Source organism: Equus quagga, chromosome 6 (assembly GCF_021613505.1).
Source record: "Equus quagga isolate Etosha38 chromosome 6, UCLA_HA_Equagga_1.0, whole genome shotgun sequence".
Classification (NCBI taxonomy): domain Eukaryota; kingdom Metazoa; phylum Chordata; class Mammalia; order Perissodactyla; family Equidae; genus Equus; species Equus quagga.
In genome coordinates, this window is record NC_060272.1 from 101738965 (window position 1) to 101763924 (window position 24960).

General features: G+C 38.3%; 1 protein-coding gene across 4 annotated transcripts in view; it reads right to left on the reverse strand.

Moving 5' to 3' along the window:
* Positions 1 to 274: 274 nt before the first annotated feature.
* Positions 275 to 24960, reverse strand: part of CFAP95 (cilia and flagella associated protein 95) — a 68535-nt gene continuing 43849 nt past the window's right edge. For 2 of the 4 annotated variants that reach the window (XM_046664802.1, XM_046664803.1), the window contains exons 5-7: positions 17484 to 17550; positions 7645 to 7718; positions 515 to 645 (exon numbers count right to left, since the gene is read on the reverse strand). In XM_046664802.1, coding sequence (XP_046520758.1) covers positions 7659 to 7718; positions 17484 to 17550 — 127 coding nt within the window. In that variant the 3' untranslated portion in view covers positions 515 to 645; positions 7645 to 7658. Of the gene's footprint in view, positions 646 to 7644; positions 7719 to 17483; positions 17551 to 24960 lie in introns of all 4 variants that reach the window. The other 2 variants (XM_046664800.1, XM_046664801.1) reach the window with 1 other exon arrangement.

Below are 24960 nucleotides of genomic sequence, written 5' to 3' on the forward strand. Positions count from 1 at the left end.
AGTAGCTTGTGAAAAGAAGGATGTATACATACTGGTCTAGAATGTACGATTTTGTTCTTGTTTTTTTAACAAATACCATTATTTATTTATTTTTTCTTAAAGATTGGCATCTGAGCTAACATCTGTTGCCAATCTTCTTTGTTTAGTTTTTATTCCTCTTCCCAAGCCCCCCAGTACATAGTCGTATATTGTAGCTGTGAGTGTCTCTGGTTGTGCTATGTGGGACGCCGCCTCAGTATGGCTTGATGAGCGGTGCCATGTCCACGCCCAGGATCTGAACTGGCGAAGCTGAAGCGGAGTGTGCGAACTCAACCACTTGGCCACGGAGCTGGGCCCGAGATTTTGTTTTTAAAGGAACCTATTAAAGTAACATTTCCATTGCATTTATTAGGGTAGAAAACCTTCAGGTGTTACATCCCTTATTCTTTCATTAGTTAGAGAATCTGATTCCATACATTATTTTAAAAAGGGGACAATAGGACCACCAGTCAATGGGAAGAGCTTTTGTTTTACATAAGAATTAGCATAAACCCCACTCTCGTCATGCCAAGTGTGGACACCAAATCTTTTGGAACCATTTAGATCTGTGAACTGAGAACGACATTTTCTGTGGACTATTGAATAATCGTCTTGACAAGGATAATCCTATGGGGAGGGGAAAAAAAAGAGAAATAAAATTGAATGGCTGAAATATGTAAAAAGGAGTGATTTACAAAAGTTGATCTTCAATGTGTTAGCATTATCATGATCCAAGTTTAATTTTCAAACAATTTATTAATTTAATCTTTCAAATGTTTAAATGAAAAAAATGGCTATTGCATTTATAAGTACTTCTAATTCTGAAAGAAGAATGTAGTTCATAATTGTTTTATTTATAAAAGTAAAAAGATAAATTATTATACATTTAAAATTTTTCTAAACCATAAATATACAGCATAAAGAACAATTTAAATTTTATGATCATCTACATAAGACCAAAACAAGCTATCATTACATACTTTTTTAAAATTAATGTTATAATTATTCCAAAGAATAATATCTTCAGATATAACATTAGTAATTGCTATCAAGTCATACTTGCCAGTAAAGCTCAAAGATTCATTCCTGTCAGAAATTTACCTCAGTCTGATGTGGTATAATGTTTAAGGTATATATCCTTAGGTCACTTCATGAAAGCTTCTATTGTAATACAACGAGACACTATCATTGACCATTTCCCAAAGGAAATATGGACTCTTTCAGGTGACATCAAGGGTAATGGTAGACGAGGAACATAAAGCCCTCGAACTGATTATCTAATTTCTGCTTTAAATTGGTACTAATTTTAAAGCACTAAGACAATATTGAAATTAAATCACCCAAACTATAAAACAATGAAAGAACACCCAAATAGTTCTAATCTTAGGTTGACTTTATTGAAAATAACTGAAAAATTTAACCATATGTTCAATTATAACAATCGTTATAGTGTCTATGTATTTACTGAGTGCCTATTACGGGTTGGGCACGGTAGCTGAGTGTTCATATTTTTTAATCCATAACACGACTCTGATGTAGGAATTATGACTCCCACTTTACACATAAGAAAAGGTCATTTGCTTAAAATCTCAGGAGAGAATTTAAAGAATGCCGATATTAAGTAACTCAGCCAGGACTGCCAACTAGTTATTTGACTGTAAGATCCACTATCCCTCCAGGACCCTTGTGAAATTCTTAATAATTAAGAGATGAAAAGAAATACAAACAATAAAATCCTAAAGCTACATAATATCCATGTCACTTTTCATGCAGTTTGGGTTTCTGCTTTTTCTTGGTGGGTTCTATTTCTTTGGGGTTTGTGTGTTTGTTTGGTTTTGGTCAGGCAGAGGCCCTTTAAGTGAGATTGAGCATCACTGGCCCAAACTGCCCCCAGAGGGAGGCAGGATCTGCTCATTCCCACCCCAGCCCTCGTGAAACTGAAGAGAGCTTCAAATGCAAGTTCAACGTGTTCCTTTAGCATCTCCAAGGCGGAGAGGATGATTTATTTTGATAAGATGAGTGACAAGATTAAATGTGATGTTTTAGGAAAAGGATTCTGGCAGCAGAAGGTATTAAAGACTGAAGGTGGTAAGGACTGGGTTCCGGAACTGTGATTAGAATTGGATTTCAACAACTCACATCTCATCAACTGATGGATGGGTAAACAAAATGTCTATCCACACAATGAAACATTATTTGGCAATGAAAGGAATAAAATATGGATAGATTCTATAGCATAGAGGAATCTTGAAAACATTCTGCTGAGTGAAAGAAGCTAAACCAAAAGATCACACGTTGATGATTCCTTATATAAGGTGTCCAAAATAGGCAAGTCTACAGAGACAGAAAGTAACTTTGCGACGGGATGGGGAGGGGGAGGAATAAGGAGTGACTGTTAATGAGTGTGATGGCTAATTTTATGTGTCAACTCTACTGGATTATGGGGGCACCCAGATATTTAGCTAAACCTTATTTCTGAGTTGTGTCTGTGAGAGTATTTCCAATGAAATTAGCATTTGAATTGGTAGATTCATAAAGCAGTTTGCCCTCCCCAAAGTGAGTGGGCATTTCCAATCCATTGAGGGTCTGAATAGAAGAAAAAGGCAGAGGAAGGAAGAATGTAGCTCCTTCCTGCCTGATTGCCTGAGCTGAGATATTAGTCTTATCCTGCTCTTGGTCCTCTGGTTCTCAGGCCTTCAGACTTGGACTGAATGACACCACTGGCCTTCCTGGGTTTCCAGCTTGCAGACAGCAGACTGTTGGACTTCTCAGCCTCCATATTGTGTGAGCCAATTCTTTATAATAAATCTATTTCCACATATATATATCCTATTGGTTCTATTTTTGTAGAGAAACCTGACTAATACAAAGGGCATGGAGTTTTTTTTTGGAGTGATGAAAATGTTGTGAAATTGATCGTGGTGATGACTGTATGACTCTGGATATACTGAAGATCACTGAATTGTATACTTTAAAAGGGTGAATTTTTATGGCATGTGAATTATATCTCAGTAAAGCTGTTATTTTTAAAAAGTGGCTAAGTAGGGGTGAGTAATCTGAAGTTAGGAAAACTGGTTAAGAGACTGTTGCCTATTACCATACACAAAATTGAATACCTCCCATTTTCAGTTGTATTGGTAAACCAGCTCTCCTGGCAAAAAAAAAAAAACCAAAAGCCAACATAACTTATTTGCAATATTTGCCAATTTCTGTGGTATAAATATTCCCACTATGAGTGACTTCAAGCTACCAAAGCGAAGTCAGTGAACACTGAGTTGGGAAGACGTGAGCATAATCAGCTCGTGCAAACTTTAAGAGGTGACTCCAGCTCACCCTGATTCCACTTCTCCCATTTCCCATTGTGTAGCCACCACACAATTTAGGTAGATTGCCCCTCTCCCAGCTCTAGGGGCGAATCTAACTGACCTAAGACAATCAGGATAATCTCACTCTACTCTCAGTGACGGTGATTGGTTCAGTGTTGGGCATGTGGCGTGAGTTTGTCCAAACAGAGTTAAGCCCAAGATTTTTGTTCAATGATTTAGGGGAAAGAAACACTTTTTCCACTATTGGACATAAATGAGGGAGCATCTATCTCAGGTTGCTATTGGCAGCCCTCCTATGACCAGTCTAGCATGAAACCAACATCATAAAAGGCAGATTTGAGAGTCAGTAAGAAGTATGACGACATTGCTGCATCAATCCTTCCTGAAGCCTGACTTTTCAAAAATGTGAGCCAATAAATCACTTTTATTGTCTGACCTGGCTTGAGATGGGTTTTGTACAACCTACTAGAAGCATCCTAAGCAACGTATACCTGAATAATCTGCAATATTGAAACACTGAGGTACTGAGAGTCAGAAGAGAAATGAGTCAAAACCAAGGGAGCAGGGCAAACATAAATAGTAGGAGTAAAGGCAAACAGTAAATTTACGACTAAGCATATAATCAGGAATCAGCAGGATGCAAATATAGAATAGGTGAACAAAGCAGGTTTTCAAAACTAAGAACAAACTATTAGGAACCTGGAGGATATAATCATTATAAGAAAGCAGAGCAAGTACGTTTTTCAAAGTTTAATACAAGAGGCACAAAGTAGAATAGAAGAAAGCAGCTGCACCAGACACCTTACAGGACCTTGATATCGACTGCGGCTCAGACCCAAGGCCAAACTGAGATGGTGGGAGGCTTGGACTAGCAAGTAATTTGGTGTACCACTCAAATGAAGTATACAGGTGGTAATCATTTCAAAATTATTAGTAGCTTTCCCCCTTCACTGTGTGTAGCTACCCATTTGCCTAAGGGGAGATCAAAATTTGTTTCAGAAAAAATGGCAAGCCAACAGTAAAGTGCTATCACCTTCTAACATGCAAAATAGGATTTTTTTTAGCAAGACTCAGATTATAGAGTTCTCCAAATGTCTAGAAAAAATATCCTTTGCCATTAAGGCTTAACTAAGAGTTGGAATGGATATGAAACCGGCTTAACACAAGGTCGACATAAGGGAAGCCATATTGTAAAAAAAGAGCCCATGTTGTAACTTTGAATGACCTCTGACTAACTAACCCAGCTGGATGTGCACCCTCCAGGAGATCCACCTGTTCATAGATTTTATGACCCCTGCTAGTGCATATATCTCCCCGCTGCAATAAGACCGATAACTTCATTCTTTTGAGTTCCTTAGGAATGTGATGACCCCCCAAACAGAGAGTCTATGCTGATAGCCATCATCAGTGAAAACTGAAAGATTTAGTGTGGCAACTCCCAGTCTGTAACACCAGAGGGTCAACATTCCTAATCCCCTCCCCTATAACCCACTGGCCTATATAACTGCTTCAAGTTTCTGTGCCCCCCTTAAGATGGTTCTTTTGGACATTAGTCAGCCATCTTCCCTCTTGCTAGCAAGCTATAATAAAACATCTCTTCTCTGCCACCATCTTGCCTCTTGACGATTGCCTTTTGTCTTGCTGAGAGCAGATCATGCCCTTTGTGTGGTAACAGGAAGACAGAGAAGAGTCTGTCTGGGGAATTGTAGGAAGGAGAAAATAAGCAAAAAGGAGAAAGTAGGATAGCAGAAAGAGCCCATGTATTTCCCAATTTTCCCATCCTTAGACTTTAATCAGGCAGAGTCCCTTTGACCTGGACAGAGAGCAGTGCACGAGATACATAAGAATAATGGCAGAAAGGAATAGAGAGTCTCCTGTCCCCCACCCCTCATGAGAATTCTTTAAACAGAGCACTTCTCAGGCTGCTCTTTCATTTGCCTGCAGCATAGCCCTACCCAAGCAGGTGGAGAAACAGGGTCAGGCAGCAGGAGGCCTGAGAATCATCAATCCTGAGCCACTTTTGGTATCCTGTGGCAAGACAAGATCCTGGAGCTGGCCCCGTGGCCAACTGGTTAAGTTCACTCACTCTGCTTCGGCAGCCCAGGGTTTCACTGGTTCGGATCCTGGGCGTGACCTGGCACAGCTCATCAAGCCATGGTGAGGCAGTGTCCCACATGCCACAACTAGAAGGACCCACAACTAAAATATACAACTGTGTACTAGGGGACTTTGAAGAAGGAAAAGTAAATAAATAAATAAAATCTTAAAAAAAAAAAAAGACAAGATCCTGAAGTAGCTGCAAATCTACAGAGGGGACTACTAACAGGGGCTGCAGAGCAGAACACTGGAACTTGGACTGAATGGGAGTCACAGAAGGTTTCTGTGGGATCTACAGTATCTATGGGAGTGGAAATGAGGCTGAGTCATTCCAAACATGCCATCTGGGCTCCAACCGAGCCCAGAAAGAGAGAAACAAAAAAAGACTGAAGGTTACAATGTCTACAGACTTTAGCTACTGATGCTGGCAAGGAAAAGGGCAACCAGATGGACTAGGGATACCACCCCGGAGACCAGAACAGGCAGAGAACACCGTACAAAAAACCTCACTCTTGTCCTCTGGCGTCAGGATGCTAAATCACATCCCTCTCTCCATATACCTGGATGCCATCTTAGGGAGAATTGCAGTTACTACTGCTGTATAACAAGCCAACCCATTGATAGGGGCGTAAAACAATAGCCATTTCCAGATTCTTTGGGTCAGGAACTTGGAAAGCGTACAGCAAAGACAGCATCTCTCTGCTCCATAGTGTCTGGGGTCTCATCTGGGAAGACTTGAAAGCTGGAAGTGACTTATGGGCTGTGGCTGGAAACCTCTCTCATTCTAAATGGTAGTTATTCTGGCTATCTGCTCAGACCTCAGCTGGCATTGTTGACTGGAACAACTGCACAGGTCTTCTCCATATGGTTGCTTGGGCTTCCTCATGCATAGTAACTGGGTTCTAAGAATGAGGATGGCACAAAGAGAACCAGGAAGTAGTTGAATTGCTACCCTCAGAAGCCACATAGCATCATTTCCACCATCGCCACAGTTCACCCAGATTCTAGAGGTGGTAACACGGACTCTGCCTCTCAATGGAAAGAGTGTCAAAATCACTCTGTAGGAGCATGTGGGATGGCAGCACATGTTGCTGCCATTTTGAGAAAATAACAATCTCCCACAGGGAGAAAAGTAGTTGTATCGGGCTTCCCAACACCACTTCTAGGTTCGATGATTTGCTAGGAGGACTCACAGGACCCAACATATACTCGTATTTGAGGCTATGATTTAGTCAAGCAAATGGCTACAAAGCGAGATCAGCAAAGGGAAAGGGCACATGGGCTGAAGTCCAGAGGAAACCAAGTGCAAACTTCCAAGAGTCTTCTCCCAGTGAGTCACACAGGATGCACTTAATCCCCCAGCAACGAGTTGTAAAATGCTGGGGAAGCTCTCTAAAGACTCAGTAGCCAAGGTTTTCTTGGGGGCTGGTCATGTAGGCAGTCTCTGCTTCGCACATACCAAAATTCCAGAATCCCAGAAGAAAAGCAGGTGTTCAGCATAAACCACGTTGTTTGCACAGTTTAGGCACAGAGAACCATTCTTATTAAGGAATTTTTATCCCGAAAGCCAAGTTTCTAGATGCCAACTAGGGCCAACCTTGCAAGCAGGCTTTTTAACGATTAGCAGTCTCAGTTCTGCTATGTTAGCTCTTTTCTGCAAATGGGATGGGAGAAGATCTCTGAGAATGTGAATTTTTTTTAAAGGAAATTAAACACTGCCTATAGGAACTATTTAAATTATGGAATCAGACTAAGCTTTAAATGGATTGAAGAGTTAGTGTCTTCCCGCTGGTGGCAGGTTCGGGAAGAAGGTCAGTTATTAGTTAGACACATTTCCTCTGCATATGTGAGGTGCAGTCACTTGCTATATTTTCAACACCCTAACGTAATATTTAAATGTTTGTTCAACATCTATTTAGTGGGGGTGAGAAGAAGCGTTTAGAAATTGTGTATAGAAACAGATTCATGAATTACCACATGCTGCTGTTGGCTGGCCCACTATTCTGTGCTACACAGATCCTGAGTTCTGACAAGTTCCCTTAACATAGGACAGCCACTGAAGGCTTCTTCTGAGCCCTTCAGGGAGATGAGGGCAACTGGAAGGATATATCTGAGGTGTGGAACGAGTGGGCATCAGCACACAATGGCTTATGTAGAGCCGGACTGGAAGAGACATTTCACAGGAAGAACTTCAAGGACTTACCTGGCTAACTGGGGCTAAAGAACCAAGATGATCCACGGCTTCAAACCTGGATGGCTGGGAGAGTTATAACACCACTAAAAAGAATAAGAAAGACATGGAGATGGGGAAGGACTTGTTTTAGGAAGGAAATGATGAGTCCATTTTAGATACTTTTAATCTTAGATGACAGTATAAAATCTTTATTTGGAAGGTGGTGCTGTGGGACAGATGGCTGGGACAGAGGTCAATGCCCTATGCACAGTAGTGACCATCGGCTGGGGAAAATATCTATAAAGAACATTATTGAGATCATGGATGATATTTGCATATGGACTGTGGATTACACAATTATACTGTACCAATTTTCCTAAGGTTAAAAACTTTACCATAGCTAAGTGTCTTTGTGCTTAGGAAATACACATTGAACTATTTACTGGTAAAGGGCACAATGTCTCCGGCCAACTCTCAAATGGTAAACAACTGGTAACTCTGGGTAAAGATTATATGGGAGCTCCTTGTGCTACTCTTGGAACTTTCCCACAAGTTTGAAATGACATAAAATAAGTTACCCCAAAAAAGTGATGGTTGGGGAGCCATGGAGTGGATGAATTCTCTGAGATTGTATAAAATGAGAAGAACATTGTTTTGGGATCCAAATCTTATTAGAGACACCCATGGTTGGGTCCATAAAGAAGCCAGGAAGGACAGAGAAGAAGTGTTGCAACGTCATAGATTCTGAAGGGAGAGGGAGGTGGAAGAATGCAGTTGTAGCCAACAATTTCTCACTTTCAAAGAAGCATCTGGAGCACAAGATCTGACAAAATACAACCAACGGTAAGAATCAATCCCATCATCTTTGAGTGTGCTTTTTCAGGGTAGTGTTGAGAAAGCAGAATGAAACATCCTGATAAAAGATGGAAAAGAAAGAGTGTGAGAGAAAGGAACACTGAGGGCAGATGGGCCCTGTGGAAACAGGCAACACTAGAGATGGAGCAAGAGAATCACCACGTGGAAAACCTGCTTTAAGGTTAAGAAAACTTCTTCCTTCCTTTTCTTCTCTTTCTCTTCCTTCTTCTTTTTAACAGATCATGGAAAGACAGGTTAGTATGTTACAGGAGGGTCCTCTTGATGAGTGGGTCCCCCAGTTGACCTTCCCTCATTATGAAGGACAAACAATATGGTTTTATCTCTTATGTCAGTAAGATGTATCACTGTATCTTTAAGTGATGGGTATCTTACTCTTAGATCCCCATCCGCTCCCCACCCCACCCCCTTTGCCCCCTGGGTGCTATATTCTTACTCTAAGCACCGTTATCTCCCAAAGCCTTTTCCAGAATAAAATGACATTGATGTTCTTAGGCAACCTTATACCCAGTCCTCACGTACTTTTTCCCAATCTTCCAAGGTACTGTTCCATGGTTACACTTACTCTTATTTGATTTCATCCTTTTTCTTTAGGACAGTTTCTTTTTGATAGCTTTATTTTTCAAGGTTATTTTCAGTTTTAGGCCTGCCTTATGGAACATCAGTAACTCTGCCTAATTTAATATTATAAGATAATTTGAAAGCATAGCCTCAACTCCTTCATCCAGATCATCCATAAAAATGCATAAGGGGCAATGTTTCCTGGCCAAATCAGTCACTGCAAACTAACCTTGTGACCACCATTAGAGAAAGCTATTAGCCACCTGGCATTCATACAGCAAAGACTGTTCTTCCCTAGCATGCCTGTAAGTGTGCTCATTTGGGGTACTGCATTTACTCTTAAACAGGTATTTGAGGTGACAGGCTTATTTATGTGAATGTCACATTGGATGGAATGAAAGTAGATATAAAAGTAGAGAGCTGTGGTATTTTGTTTCATTATTTTCATTACATATCATATATAAAATTCTTTAGCACTTATATGCATTTGACTGAAGACCTGCCTTCCCCTAATAAGGCTGTGTTCTAAGCACACATGCACAGTGATGTGGGAGGAAAAGAACAATTCCTCTACAGCCAAATCTACTTCATGAACCCTGGGGATCACGGGACATAGGCATCTCAGACAGATCCCTTCATTCATTTCCTTCACTACTTTTAAAATGATTTCATTTCTACTGGATATTTTTTCTCCCAATGACTGCATCACAGACATAGAGTAATTGGCAATGTAGCTATAACAAACACGTAACTAGTTGGATATATTTTTGTTACATCTTCAAGAAACATTTACTACCCCTTTTTATTTAATAAAATTTACAAAGGAAAGCATTTGTAACAAATACAGGTAATTTAACTAAAAGAAAATACTCATGGTAAGTGCAAGGAAGTTTGGGCTATCGATATAAAACTAAATATTTGTATCATTAGTGAATCCGGTCATCATGAAGAAAAATATGGAGCTCTATATGAACAATCACTTCATCAAAAAAGCTGACTTTTAAAGATTAACATCATATAAACTTAGGAATGGCCAGCATCAAAAGCTAAGCAATCCACTATTAAGCCTTATGCACAAATTTTGATTGGTCGTATCATTTTAATCATATGAAACATAAATATCATTTTTCTTACTCCTCAGTCTACATTATGTGAGGATACCTGTTTTTATATTTATAATGGTGTAGTTAGGTATAAATCTGAGGCCCAGGGTTCTCTATTTTTAAATTTTTTGTTTTTTCTTCTTTACAAAGTCAAATATGTTCACTGTAGAAACTAACGATAATCAAAAAGAAGAAAATAAAATCTCCCACAATCTCAAGTTCCTGAAGTAGAACTGAGCTTTTATGACTTGACATAGAAACAAAACAGAGATCATGGACAATTAACCTCAAAGGTAAAGGTATAGTTTCAGAGGAAACTGGTGTCTTTCCACTAAAAGGACACAACACTAAAACATACTTAAGAATCTGAGTTCCTGAGAATTCAGTCCCACAGTTTGTCAACTGTTGGTGACATATGAGATAAGCAGGAGTTAAAATATTTATCTCCTAGTTTTCAAGTAGATTTGAATTGAATGTCTGCCAAGGTCCTTAATCAAAAAGATTACTTAGTCATGAACAACTATTAGGATGGGACAGGATCAATGCAAGAGAATCAAATCAAATAGTAGAATTTGAGAGCCAAAGAGTTAATAAAGTTATTCTGTCTTTATCAGTCAGCATCCCCCAAAGAAAAAGAACCAACAGGAGATAAATATATATGATAGATAGGAAGGATAGCTATCATCTATCATATCTATCCCTATTTGTTCTATTTCTGTATATATCTCTCTCCAAATATAAAGATGTGTATATACATAGAGAGAGAGAAGGAGAGAGATCTTTCCTTCCTTCTGTCCTTCTACTCACCCATCAGCAACTATATAGTCCCCCCAAAAAGACAAATCCTATTGTATCCCAATCAGCTAGGGAAGCTGTGGAAGCCTATGGAGCTATAGGAGCAACTGCCAGGAGATCCTAAGATTGAAACTGGGCCTAGAAAACGTGGTCCCTTAGTGCTGGCAGAATGCCATGAGACTCAGAACAAGAAGTGTCTGCCTGTAAGCTATAAAATCACGCCTACATCTATACATACAAGGTCAGCACACATATGTATGACACACACTGAGATCTTTCAGGTATGGTTTTAGGTTCAGGAAGGCCACCTTCTGCTTCTGAACACAAGTAAGAGAGGGCTGTTTCCATGGTTAACTAATGCTGGTTAGCAGCATTTTGGAACACCTTGACATTGATCAAAAAATACTCGGTACAATCACATGACCCCTTCCCTCTTCTCCAATTCCACCCCCAACAACTACCTCATTTGCAGAAGAATCTAAAACTCTCTCTCATTTCATTTCAGTCAATAGTACATAATAAACTAAACAAACATTTATCAAATGGCCATTATTCTTTTGTTAGTAGATATTGAGTCAGAACATTAAAAGGACAAAAAGGAGAAAATTAAATAGTAGATATAATAAGATGCAGTACAAAGACAAGTAGCACAAAAATAAAAGTCATAAAGACACATCACGGAGTCTGGAACGTTACCTAGTTAAATTTCAGCCTTAATTTTCTGGAAAAAAGTTTGGCAAAACCACACTTTATTCTAGACTACAAGTTTATACACGATAATTTCATGTGGCCAGATTTACATTGCACAACTTTTCATGCTAGTATATTTTCAAAAGAGAACCCCCCCACACACAAAAAGAACAAGAGAAAAATAAAAGGACTGTCTGTGTTGGAATGGAATTATGGAAGATCAGGTGGACACAGAATGGAGCAAAGATACAAGGAAAGGGACTTAAAAAGAAGTGGGGATGAAAGCTAATGTAGTTCAGACACGTGATGGTTCCTACAAAGCCCTCAGTCTGTTCTCGATTCACTTTCTGTCCCAGCTCTTAGTGCTTTTCAGCAAGCCATTCTTTCCCTTATTTTCTTTTCAAGGTCCCTGGTAGGCATCCCATCCTAGGAAGCAGAAAACTAAAGGCAATTCCAGCCTTTGGGAAGTGTCTTTAATGTGAATGAGCCTAACTGAACAACAAAGGCTTTCTAATGATGTTATCCACCTCTGACTCCTAGCCAAGGTGCATTGTGGTCTGGGATGACTGATATTTATCAATCAGTACACACCATCCAGTCAGACTGCACAACTCTTGGAGGCCTCTGGTCAAGCAGGTATTAAAGTTCCAGAGGCCCAGGCTGGGCCCACTCAGCCATGAGGCACAGGTGGCTAGGGCTCACAGGACTTTTAGGAGGCCACAAAAATGTTTTCATTTTTCTTAAAATCAGAATTTTCAAAATGAATATAACAACAATTTGAACATACTCAGTGCCACTAAATTGCACACTAAAAAAGGGCTAAAATATTACATATATTTTACCACAATAAAAAAAATGCAGATGCCATTTTGAAAAACTAACTCTATTAAATGATAGAGGCTCATAGCTAAGCCAGGAAATGATGTGGTAATTTAATATCCATAAACATCTCAGGACAGAAACCAACGGTAGCTATTACACTGAAAATTTTGCTTAAAATAGGGTATACAAGTCCAAAGTACTTCCAAGAAAAAAGTGATTATTATATGCTTTAGTTTTGTGTAATAACATTCATTAGTATATCTGTAATAATTTCAAGAGGGTTAACAATAAGATGCTCATATAACATGGCCTAAAATACAATAACAGAGTCAAAAATAGGCAAGGAGACAGTGTAAAAGAAGGGAAAAAAGGTGGGTAATCTTTACAAAATGCCAATTAGAAATATAACCTAAGAAGTATATTTCTTTAATAAGCCTTTAAATCCCCTCCAAAAAGAATATAATCCAACTTGGATTGTATTTGTCTTTATACTAAAGCAGTTGTAAAATATACTGTTTAATTAATTTATTTTTTTAATGGAAGAAGGAGCCAAAGAAGGCAAAAGTGCTTAGGCCCCAGGAAAGCCATAAAGCAGCCCTGGGTCCCAGGAGTCCAGAGGAGGGGCTGGGGCTACTCAGGTGGCAAGATTCTGAGGGACTTAAGGCCACAGCGAATTTCCAATGAGCACAGAAATATCACTATTTTAACAATGCTATATCCAGACCAGTGCAAGGAGCCCCAGCAGTAGGACAGACCAATCTTGCTGTTGTTGGGAATAATGCTGAGCAGACACAGCCCCTTTTCTTACCTACTCTGCAACACTGCATGGACCCCTTGTGGTCAATTTGGAATGCATGTCAACTTTAAGATGTAATTCTCTCTTAAAAACTTCCTAGGCTTTCCAGCCCTGAATGAACTAGGATATGCAACACTTTTTGGTTTAAAGCTACTCATATGCCTGGAAAGATAATTCAATAGGCATCTCTATTTCGGAAAACAAAATGGTACTTCACACTGGATAACAACCAAACAGATGTACCCCAATGGCAACTGCACAGCTGGGAGGAGCCGTTAACCTCCAAAGTGCTCCCACTGAGGGACTGGTGATTTGACTCAGTCTTTAGCCCCACCCTTCCTTCCTGCTGTCTTGTAGGTTGATTTCTAACACCCATATTTAGAATCTAGCCAACACTCTGTCTTACTATTTTTTTACCTTCTCAAATCAATGGCCTTGATTCCATTATAGAAACACTCCCAGGGCCACCTCCTGGGCTCTGTCATTCCCCAGAATTGTTCTACATCTGAAATTCCAATAAGTTCCAGTATATCCCTTTTGCTCATTCCTCCAATTCTTCTAGTTGTCTCACTCCTTCACTACTGCCATGCTTGCTTTTCTTTTATCTCAACATTTTCATTCCTTTGACCATTCAACTTCCTGAGTTTGCTAGTCCCCGCCTGAACTAATTCTTTTCCTTACTCATCCTGAGTGTGCTGAGTCGGCTCTCTACCATTATTCTCAGCTCACTTAGCCCCTGTTGTAAAGGCTCAGATACCTACAAACAGCCAGTCTTGGACCAATCCTCTAATGTATCTTCACTGCAACTTTTCCTCTATTTTGGTTCTTTGGGAGAAGGATGGCAAAGCTTTTAAGAGAAGGTATTTTTCATTGAAATTGGGATGAGCCATAATAAGTACCAAGCTTAAGAGGTGGAGTTATGAAGAAGTAGCTTGCAATTCGCTTCCATTTCTCTCCTTGGAAATGATTTCATAGTTTCCTAATACTCTGTATTTCCTTACTGATGTCTAGAGCTATGGGGTGTTATCTCGAGTTCCCTTTAGACTTCCTATAACGCTGTCCCACTTTATGCAAATATGAATGAAGCAAATGTAAGAGACCATAATATAAAAATTAATAAGGTCTCAATTCATGCACAAAATCTGAAATAATATGAATCCACATATTTTAAGATTTCTTCAGAAATTGCATAGTTGCAAAGGCTGTGGCCTCAGTGAATGAATGGTGAACTGTGTTTATGCTAAGGCCACATGGTGAAGTCTCCAGCAAGTAAAAATTATTCTCCCTCCTTAGCATTTTATGAATAATACACTTATTTATGTGCTTGGTAACATCTACGTTGGAATTCAGTCACTATTCTATGGTTATTTAACCATCTGCTGTCATGATCATTTAAAATATTTTTTGTATCCTATGACAATGTAATGCAAGCATTCATTAAATGGGGATGCTAGAAGCAGTGCTAAAAGCATGCCTCAAAATCAATCACATTGGCATAGAACTTAGAAGTGAATGAACGAAACTCTAAATAAAGCCAAACAACTGCCACGGCATGCTGTGCTACTAATGTGGAAACAAGCCACATGAGAAATGGTAGAACTAATGCTGAAAAAATTAAAATCACAAATATAGAGCACGATAGCTAAGATTTATACACCCTGAGAATACATCCCACATTCTTTATGTTTACGCCTATGGGGAAATCAGTCCTTTGAATTTTGTGAATTTTTAATTATGTCTTGCAACGTCCTTTTGTTTAGAGATAGAGCTAAATCCCGTGTATATAAGGAAATGAGCCTGAATTGTATTTTTAAACAATATATTTGTTTCCTTGTGGTTTTGCTGACTATAAACCATCATACATGCTGCATTCGAAAAGTCTAAAAAGTGTAAAGATGAAGCAAATCACCTAGAATTCCACTATTCAATAGCGAACTTTATTAGCATTTTGACAGTTCCTTCAGTATATTTTTACATAGTTTAAGTATACATGCAATTTTGTATCTTAAAGTTTCTTTTAACTTTAAATGAAATTTTCCCAAGATACTAAGAAATATCTATGGACATTATAAAGGCTGTAAAGTATCTCATCACATGATTATAATGTATTTAATTAGTACTGCTCCCAATACTAAAACGTTAGGTACCTTCCAAGTTTTGCCATTGTAAATAATTCAGTGATGAGTATCTCTGGATATAAATTTTATCCCTAGTTTGAATTATTTTTCTTTGGGGAAATTTCTTAAAACAAGAATGATGAGATCAAATAGTATCTTGATACCTATTGCCAAATTCCTTTCCAGAAAGATTAAAACAATTTACAATCTCCCTGGCAACAGATAAAAGTGCCCATCTCACCCCATCTTCACTCCACTGAGTATTATTATTTTAAAAAATATTGCCAATTTTATTAGCAAAGTAAATCATTGTTTTAATTCACATCTTTTATTATTTGTAAATTGGGATTTTTACCTACATTTATTAGCTAGTTAATTATATTTCTTACTTTGTAAACTGTCTATATATGTCCTTTGCTCATTTCCCTAGGGTCTTAACATTTTTCCTGCCAATATATATGAGTTCTTTTTGTATATTATCCATAATATACACAATTAACACACAAGGCATATTAACCATAAGCTATCATATTTGCTTTTTTAATGGCTTGAACACTATTTTTTAATAAAATAAATAAATAAGAATATAAGATAAAATGAAGGTGGTATCATGGGTCCTTTACTTCCCTAAATTGGTATGTCACCATTTCGAAAAACTTTCGATTATTCTCAAGCTGTGCTACTGTTTCAAAAAACTTTTGATTATTCTCAATCTGTTTATTCTTTCAAATAAGTCTTAGAATCTTAGAGTTCTTATAGAAAACAAAATCCATTGGGATTTTTATTATAACCATATTAAATTTATAAATTTAACTTACAATTAATTTAGTTTTCCAGTCCCCTAAAATGGTAGTTATTCCCCTGTATTTGAGATTTCTGTCTCTGTTACCTTTGGGTTCATATTAAAAAAAGAAAAGAAAGAAACAATGGCTTCAAACAACAATTTATCATTATCTTCTTCTTGGACTCTCTCATGAGTTGCAATCAGATGGCAGAGAGAGCTGCAGCCCAGGCTCACCTGGGCTAGATGCCCAAGATGGCTTCCTCAATCATAAGTCAAGCTCATCAGTGTTCCTTCTCCTGGCCTCTCTCCAGCAGAGCCACCTCGATGTCTTACATGGTATCTCAGGCCTCCAAGTTGGAAGCAGTCTTAAAGCTAGCCTAGATCTAGCATAGGGTCACTTTTTCCACATTCTATTGATCAAATCAGTCACCTGACAGCCAAGATTCGAAAGGTGGAAGAATATTCACCTCTTGCTGGGGAAGTGGCCTGTGCAAACAGCAAAGTCTGCCATCTTTGGAGACAAACTACCACACCTTCTTTTGTGTTTGATCTAGAATTTTCCTCATAAAAGTATTTTAAATTTGTGTTGCTATCATAGCACAAATCTGTATGTTTTTTCTTTTATAGTTTACTAAGCAGTTAGCGCTGACATGAAGGAGAGATAGGGTATTTGACATACTTATTTCGTATTCAATCACCTTACTAAATGGTCTTATTTACTCTAATTACTTCTTAGTTTAGTATCTTGGTTATCCTAAGAAGATAGTCATACTATGTGAAAATCAAGATGACTTTTTCCTCCCCTTTTGCAACAGTTAAATCTCTTATCTATTGTACTAGTTAAGACTTCCAGAACAAGACTAATAGGAAGCAGCCTTGTCTTGTTTCTGTTATATAATTTTTAAAGTACAAGTATGTTGAAGTTATAAACTAGACATATTTTATCAACATACACATTTCCCAGGGCTAAATTAAGCCACTTTTATGTCTCAATGCAATACAAATGAGTAGAAAGGTAGGTTTTTATTCCAGATAAACTGAATTCAGGAAGGGGACAATAAAACAAGATAGGAAGAAAGTAACTAATATATTTTGGACACTGCAATATTTTCTCCCTGTAATCTATAAACTTCCAAAAATAAATCATAACCATAAAAGATTCCATTGACTCCCACAAATAGCTAATATCTCTAAATAATATAAAACATCACAAATCTCAGCAATTTGTCCTTTCTTCCCAAGCTTGACTATTTACCTTAGATGGAAAGAATCATTTTAAGTATATAAATAAGTATTAGAATATGGCTTTTCAGCCCTCTTATACTCACAAGTGGAGTCGTAGCCTGATAATCATATGGTGGAGCATATTCTTCAGCGTATGTTGTCAATGTACACCTAAGAGGGATAAGTCAGTATTTGAGAAAAGAATGACTCCAAAAAGAAAGACCTTTTAAATTTTTAGTGGTATAACTTTACATGACATAAATACCATTTCATGTAAAGGAAGATTGGCCCTAATAAAACTTTTAAAACCCACAATGCTCCAACACCTTATTTACAGTGCTACCTCCCAGCAGCGGGGTGCTCTTCCTTCAATTACTTTCAATTCAGCACCACCTGCTACTCTCCTGTACTAATGATGCTCTATCAATCCCAAGTCCCTCAACCCAGGGGCAGCCCAGACTTTTGGGATTCTCTTTACCACCCACTTTCTGCCTCTCAAACATTTTTGATGCTATGCCCCATGATCTCTGCTAGATGACAACTGAAGAGATAATAGAAGACAACCCGGTGGACTGAGATCACATGGCTTCCCCAACCTCCACCCCATTAAACACACAGAAATCCTGCATGAACTACATCCGCCCCGCCCCCAGCTCTACAGGCACAGCCAAACTCAAAGGGAAACCCTGAGGTGCTAGAAATGCAGAGGATACTCGTTAGAATGAGTGATGTTCCATTAGAATGTCCCATTAGATGTCCCTCATTAGAATGACACAGAGTGATTAAACTGATGTCCCAAAGCTGAGGCTGGAGTTTGAACTGCACAACAAGGGTAGGAGACACAGTCTTGGGTTCACAGAAGGCAAAGAGCTGAATTCCTGCTTACAGCCAGGAGTCTGTAAAGGGTGTACTTCCACGTAAAAGAGACCAAAGAAACTCCAGCCATCAGTCTAGGGAAACTAGCAAGAAAGTTTCTCTCTTTTTGGAACTCAGGGTGGGGGAAAATATTATTCTCCTATGAGAAGTTAAAGCCCTACTTCTGTTCCTGGCCAGATTATGGGACTAGATGGTCAAAGAAACTCCTCTGAGAACTGCACACCTAAAAATGTTGGGTACAAGGAAATTTAAACATTTTAATGTATGGCTGAGGTGGTGGGGAAGTAAGAGAACTCAACAAGTAAAAAAATTCCAAGACAAGAAGAAAGTCCAACCCAGAATTGTTATTGGGTACAGGTGCTTATATTTTTCTGGTGGTAACCAATTCCTATCAGGCTTTCAAGGTGTGGTTCCAGAGTAGCAGCCTTAGCATTACCTGGGAACTTCTTAGAAATGCAAATACTTGGGTCCTACCTCAGATCTATTGAATTAGAAACTCTGTGGGTAGGGCTCAGCCATCTGATGTGTGTTTTTTTTTTTTGAGAAAGATTAGCCCTGAGCTAACATCTGCTGCCAATCCTCCACTTTTTGCTGAGGAAGACTGGCCCTGAGCTAATAACCATGCCCATCTTTCTCCACTTTATACATGGGACACCTGTCACAGCATGGCTTGACGAGCAGTGAATAGGTCTGCACCTGGAATCTGAACCAGCGAACCCCAGGCCACCAAAGTAGAACGTGCAAACTTAACCACTGTGCCATGGGGTTGGCCCCAGCAATTTGAGTTTTAACAAGCCCTCTAGGTGATCCTGATGAATACTAAAGTTTGAGTGTTGGCAATTAAAAGAACAAAAATTAGAAGTGTAACTTTCAAACCAGCAAAGGGGATTTTTTTTTTCTTTTTTGAGGAAGATTAGACCTGAGCTAACATCTGCTGCCAATCCTCCTCTTTTTCCCAAGGAAGACAGGCCCTGAGCTCACACCGAGGCCCATCTTCCTCTACTTTATATGTGGGATGCCTACCACAGCATGGCTTTACCAAGCAGTGCCATGTCCACACCCAGGATCCAAACCAGCGAACCCCAGGCCGCAGAAGTGGAACATGTGAACTTAACCACTGTGCCAACGGGACGGCCCCACAAATGGGATTTTTAATGTAAAAAACCAACCTAATAGAAAGTAGGAAAGGAGAACAAAAAGAAGAGAAGAAAATCATTTCTGCTTGTAAGACAAATTAAAATCACAAAAATAAAATTAAATATCTTTGCAGCCACAATGAAAGTAAAGAGGTTAAACCTAACAGCGAAAGTATTTTCTCAGACTTAAATTGAAATCAAATTGTATTATATAGTCCAACTCTATGCTTTTATACCTAAAATTATTTTCAAAGAAAGTTTGAAAGTAATGATGAGGATTTTTAGATTGGTTAATTTTAAAACAGTTTATGATGAGGATTTTTAGGCTGGTTAATTTTAAAACTACAGATGAGAAGCAGGCTCTGAGGGGTGGAATTTGCTTGTCCCTTTGTTGGGAAACATTTACATTTCTAAGGGAAACCTCTATCTGTGAAGATGCTTCCCTCTCTGTGCCAAGAAGAAGGAGGATGGTCTTATCTCTAGAAACTCTTAATCACTGCCAGAGGCACGGACTTAAGTTGTTTACTGTCTGGCAACCTCATGTAACTGACTTCCCCCCCAAATCCTCCTTTGTCTTTAGCTGAGGATAATATTCAAGCGGTGACTTCTGCCATTTACTCAATCCGGTTTGATTCTTATCTAAAAGTTGTGGGACCACCAAATGGTCGGACCCTACAGGCACTGATACCATTTTAACTTTTTTACATATTCTTTGTCTTGTAAAGAGATAACTCACATACCTATGCCTTAAATTTAGCTCTAACCCTCAACTTGGGGCAGCAGAAGCTCTGACTGCCCATGGGTCCTGTCCCCATGCTATTCTATTCTCTAAATAAAAGAGCACTACTGCCAGATCTTAAGAGTCTAAGAAATCTTTCTTTCGACTCCTTGGCTCACCAACCCCGCATCAGTAAAAGAATATAAGAAGATATATCCAGCAAGTATTAACCAAAAGCAAGTTAGTGTTCTCATATTAATATCACATGCAATAGACTTTGAGTCAAAAATTATTAGTTATAAAGATCATCAGTTACTGATTAAAGGAACAAGTCATCAAAAAGATATAATAATCCTAAGTCAATAAACCTAAAAACACATGGAATATGTAGGGCAAAAAATGACAGAATCACAAAGATAAAATGACAAACCCACAGTCGGAGAGGAATATTATAACACACCCCTAGATCCTTTGGTTCCTTAAATCCAAATCTCTACTGACATCCTCCAAAACCATACATGTCAACAGCAAAGCAAATAAAATCACACAACCACACATGCGTAGAACACAACAGAGGCTAGAGAAGACTATAAACTTCAGCTTATGTGTAGTTGGGAGAACAATCCAGAATCAGGAGAGCCAGATACGGAGCCCATGCTGGAGCAAAATCAGGCAGAGATTACATGGAAGAGGAGAGAGTGGCAAGTCCCTAGTGAGGATGGAACACAGAGGAGATGGCCCCCAGAGAGAGAGCATCCTTCCCTGATGGAGAAATACTGAAAATGAGTCTGAGACCAGAGGATGTGAATGTTGGCTTTCCAAGAAAGAGGTTTGGAAAGCATGCAAGACAACAATGGCAGTCTTGAGAAGGTGCTGCCTCTGGGAAAGCGGAGGGCAACTTGCAAGGTAAAGAAAAATAAGAAATCAAGCCCAGAAATTAAGAGTCCTAGAACTATCACTCTTCCAAAAGAGACATCATTAAGGAAATAAAGTTCACTTCACTGTTCCAACAGAAGAGGGCAATCTTGAACTAAGATATTGAAGAAACTGCTCAAAGTTCTCATTGCCCCTCCAAAGAATTACCTCACTGCGGCTAGTTCAGGAAAATTCAACATACTTAAATGAACAGAAAAAGGTAACAATACTATGAGAAGAAAACAGTAAATGAGAATCAAAACCAAGGTGATGAAAATATTCTCCCAGAAACATTCCTAAACAGTCACAGAAGTCCTCCATCAGCATTTCTATTCAACGATGTACTGGAGATTCTAGCAAATGCAGTAAAGCAAACAAACGAAAAGCATAAGTATAATAACTAGAACGGAAGAAAAAATTTTTATCTTCCACAGATGATAAGATTGTCTACATTAAAAAAATCCAAGAGAATCGACAAATCATAACAATAGGCAAGTTTCAGGAAGGCTGTTGGACACAAGTCACTATACAAAAATAGCATATCCATATACTAGCAACAAGAAATTAGAAAGCATAATTAAAGTGGAAAAATCCCATTTATAACTGCAATAAAATTTCTAAGGTTCTTATAGGAATACAGCTTACAAGATTTACAAGACGTCTATGGAGAAAATTATAAAATTTGTTGAAGGACACAAAATAATTCCTTTATTTACAGATGGATGATTCAATATATGTTACATATGTGTGTGTGTGTATAATTTCTAAAAGGTGTATAGTCTGACATTTTATATATAGGTATTGATTAAATTATAATTTAAAACTTCCATTGATCAAAGGACATCATAAACAGTGTTACAAGAGAAGCCATAGACAAGAAGATATTTATTATAAAATTAGCCAAAACAAAATTAGTACCCAGAATAAATTAAAAATTTCTACAAATCAATGAGAAAAAATCCCATATAAAATGAAAAAAAAGGCTCTAAACAGTAGAAGACATCAGAATGGCTAATAAATATTGAAGATAAATTCAGGCTTAAAATTCAGTCTTAAATTCAGAAATAAGCAAAACGCAAAGTAAAACAACATTGAGTTACCAGTTTATATCCATTAGATTGGTAAAAATTAAAGATCTTTATAATGTTTACAAGGATATAAAAGAATGAGTACATTCATACACAATTGGTGGCAATATCATGCAAAATTGAAGGTGCATATATCTTAGGACCCAGTAATTCTATTTCTGAGTATAAAGAAACCCTTGCATACATTCTCAAGGAGACATGTATAAGAATATTCAATGCAGCCTTATTGTAATAGTGAAAATTCAGAAGCTAATGTCCATCAATAGGGTAGATATATTGAATGGCTGTTTAAGTCATTTCTCTAAAGAAATATGAAGCAAATATATAAAAGTATTAACTTACATTATATGCAGGTAATGAGTAGACGCGTGTTTGACGAGGATTTTCTATGGAAATATTCCACAATTTTTAAATGTATTAAGTGTTACTAGATGACAATGAACTTGTTTCCCTACTGTATTTTCATCCAAAGTTATGATTCAAATGATATGAATATCAGTCAAACATCAGAGTGTTGCTTTGGGCAGGCCAACCTTGCAAGGCAACACTGAGCATCTCTGAACTCACTTAAAGCAAGCAGAAACCCATTGCACCCATGTTCGGGTCCTCCTCCCTCTCTTTATTATCACCTCCCAGCATAGAGTTAGATACAATGTAGGCACTGAGAAATATTTATTGAATAAATAGAGTAATAAAAATAAAATTAGAATATAAAGAGATATAGATTTATTACAACAAGAATTCAAAGTAAATAGAGGTGGAAGATTAAAATATTCAGTTATCTTTTCGAAAAGACAATGTGGCTCAACAAAATGGAAACTTTTATAATACTGAAGGATGACTTTCAGTCAGTTACTTACAAACTCTTTTTGATCCCCCTTTTCTTAATCTGAAGAACAAGGCAACAATCTTTAAGTGATACATTTCATCAAACTTGAAATAAGATGGTCTTTTGAGAATAAAAATATGGAAAATCAACATGGATCTTCCTCATAGAAATCAGCTTAAGGCTGTAGCAGAATAAAGAATATAAAAAAAGAACAAGTCCATTGGAAGAAAAATGGCCTTCAGAGAAACTCAGAAAACTAAGAGATAAGAAACAAAAGGGGGGCATTCGTTGTCCTCATTGTTTTGGGGAAGAGGTGTCCCAGCTCATAAATAGACCTCTCTGGTTCTTGGAGAAGAGCTGTAGTACATCAAGGCCAGTGCTGCAGTCTGACTTAGGGCAGCCAACAATGACTTTAATTCATTGTCTGGAACCACCAGGAACAAGCCTGTGCCACGTGGCCCTGCTCGATCACTCCATTACTAGCCGTAGCTGTTAAGTCCAACTATCAGCCTCTAGCCCACATCCAGTCAGGGTTCTCCCATGGGATTTCTTAATAGAGACCAACAGGAAAGGGCCACTCACTCTCCTGTGATGAGAACCATGAGATGTAACATCCCTACCTTCAGAGGGAATAAACAAAGCAAACAGAAGAGAATCCTTGAGGTTTTCTAGTCCCAATTCCAGCAGTCTCTGAAGCCCAACTCTTCCATGGACTTTCCCAGAGTTCCATAAGGTATTCCAGTACCCTTTTAACAAACTCACCTTTTGGCCCAAGATAATTTTAATTGTGCACCTGTCACTTACAACTCAATGAGTCCTGACTATTACAATCAGGCAATCAGAGTCAGAAGACATCGATCACTGTAATCGATCATTCTCACTCGGATTCCAAACACAATGAACAACATTCTGATTACTGCTTAGCCTTCTATATGTTTTTTTACCAAGAGACAGAATGCTTTCAAAAAAGTGAAAGATTTATACAATCTGAAGAGAAACCAGAGTATTGAGAATGCTTTTATTAGGCTGACATAACTGATATGCTTGAACATTTTATTTCTCACCATAAATTAACTAATTAAAATTCTGGCTTTTCTTGTGAGTTTAATGAGCACAAGTCAATCTCCATGAGTCAGATAAATTCTGAAGCACAGATAAAATAATCTTTCTGAAAATGTAAAACTGAAGACCAGATGCTAGTAAATTCACCAGGATAATGCCACACTGTAAGGATGCTTGGAAGTTGAACAACTAGCTTTCACCCAGCACCACCTACAATTTGCCACACACATCCTCTTCAACCTTTAATGGTTGTAAGGTAGAGAACAACTAAAGATGTTTTGTAAGATGAGAAAGGAAAAGTCTGATATTGAAGTTAGAATTTAAAGCCACGGTATTAATTAAAATACCAACACTTGCACTAACACTGGTGGTAACGTGCAAATCTATCTTGCCTTTGTACGTCCTATATCCTCTGTCTAGGGTGCCCTTCTCTCCTGTTTATCTGGCTAACTCCAACTCACCCTTCACGACTCCGCTCAGATGTCACTTCTACCTGGAGGCCTTTCCTAACGTTCCAAACCTGAAGTATGTGCTCCCATTGTATCCTATGTTCACCCTAGCATGTCGCAGTGTGTAGACTGGCTCATTTAACACCTATTCCAATCTCCCTTCTCCCTTGTCTTTCTCTAGTTAGAAACGGAAAACATCCATATAGTCAAGGTTGGCCATGTCACAGTCTATCCAAAAGATGTAGGATGAAGATACTGAAGAGGGTTTCCCTTTGCCTCTTCACTTTCCCACTTCTTTCTTTCTAGAACAGATTGATGTTGGGAGGCATAGCAACCATCTTGAGACTATGAGGATGACAGCTACCTAGCAAAGCTTGTAGAGAAGAAAGATAAAAAGTTAGCCAGATCCTTGATGACACTGTTTAGGTGCCTACCAGTCTTGAGCTCCCTTATATTTCATGTCAAGTGACCAAATTCCTTAATTATTCAAGTTGTTATTAGTTAAGTT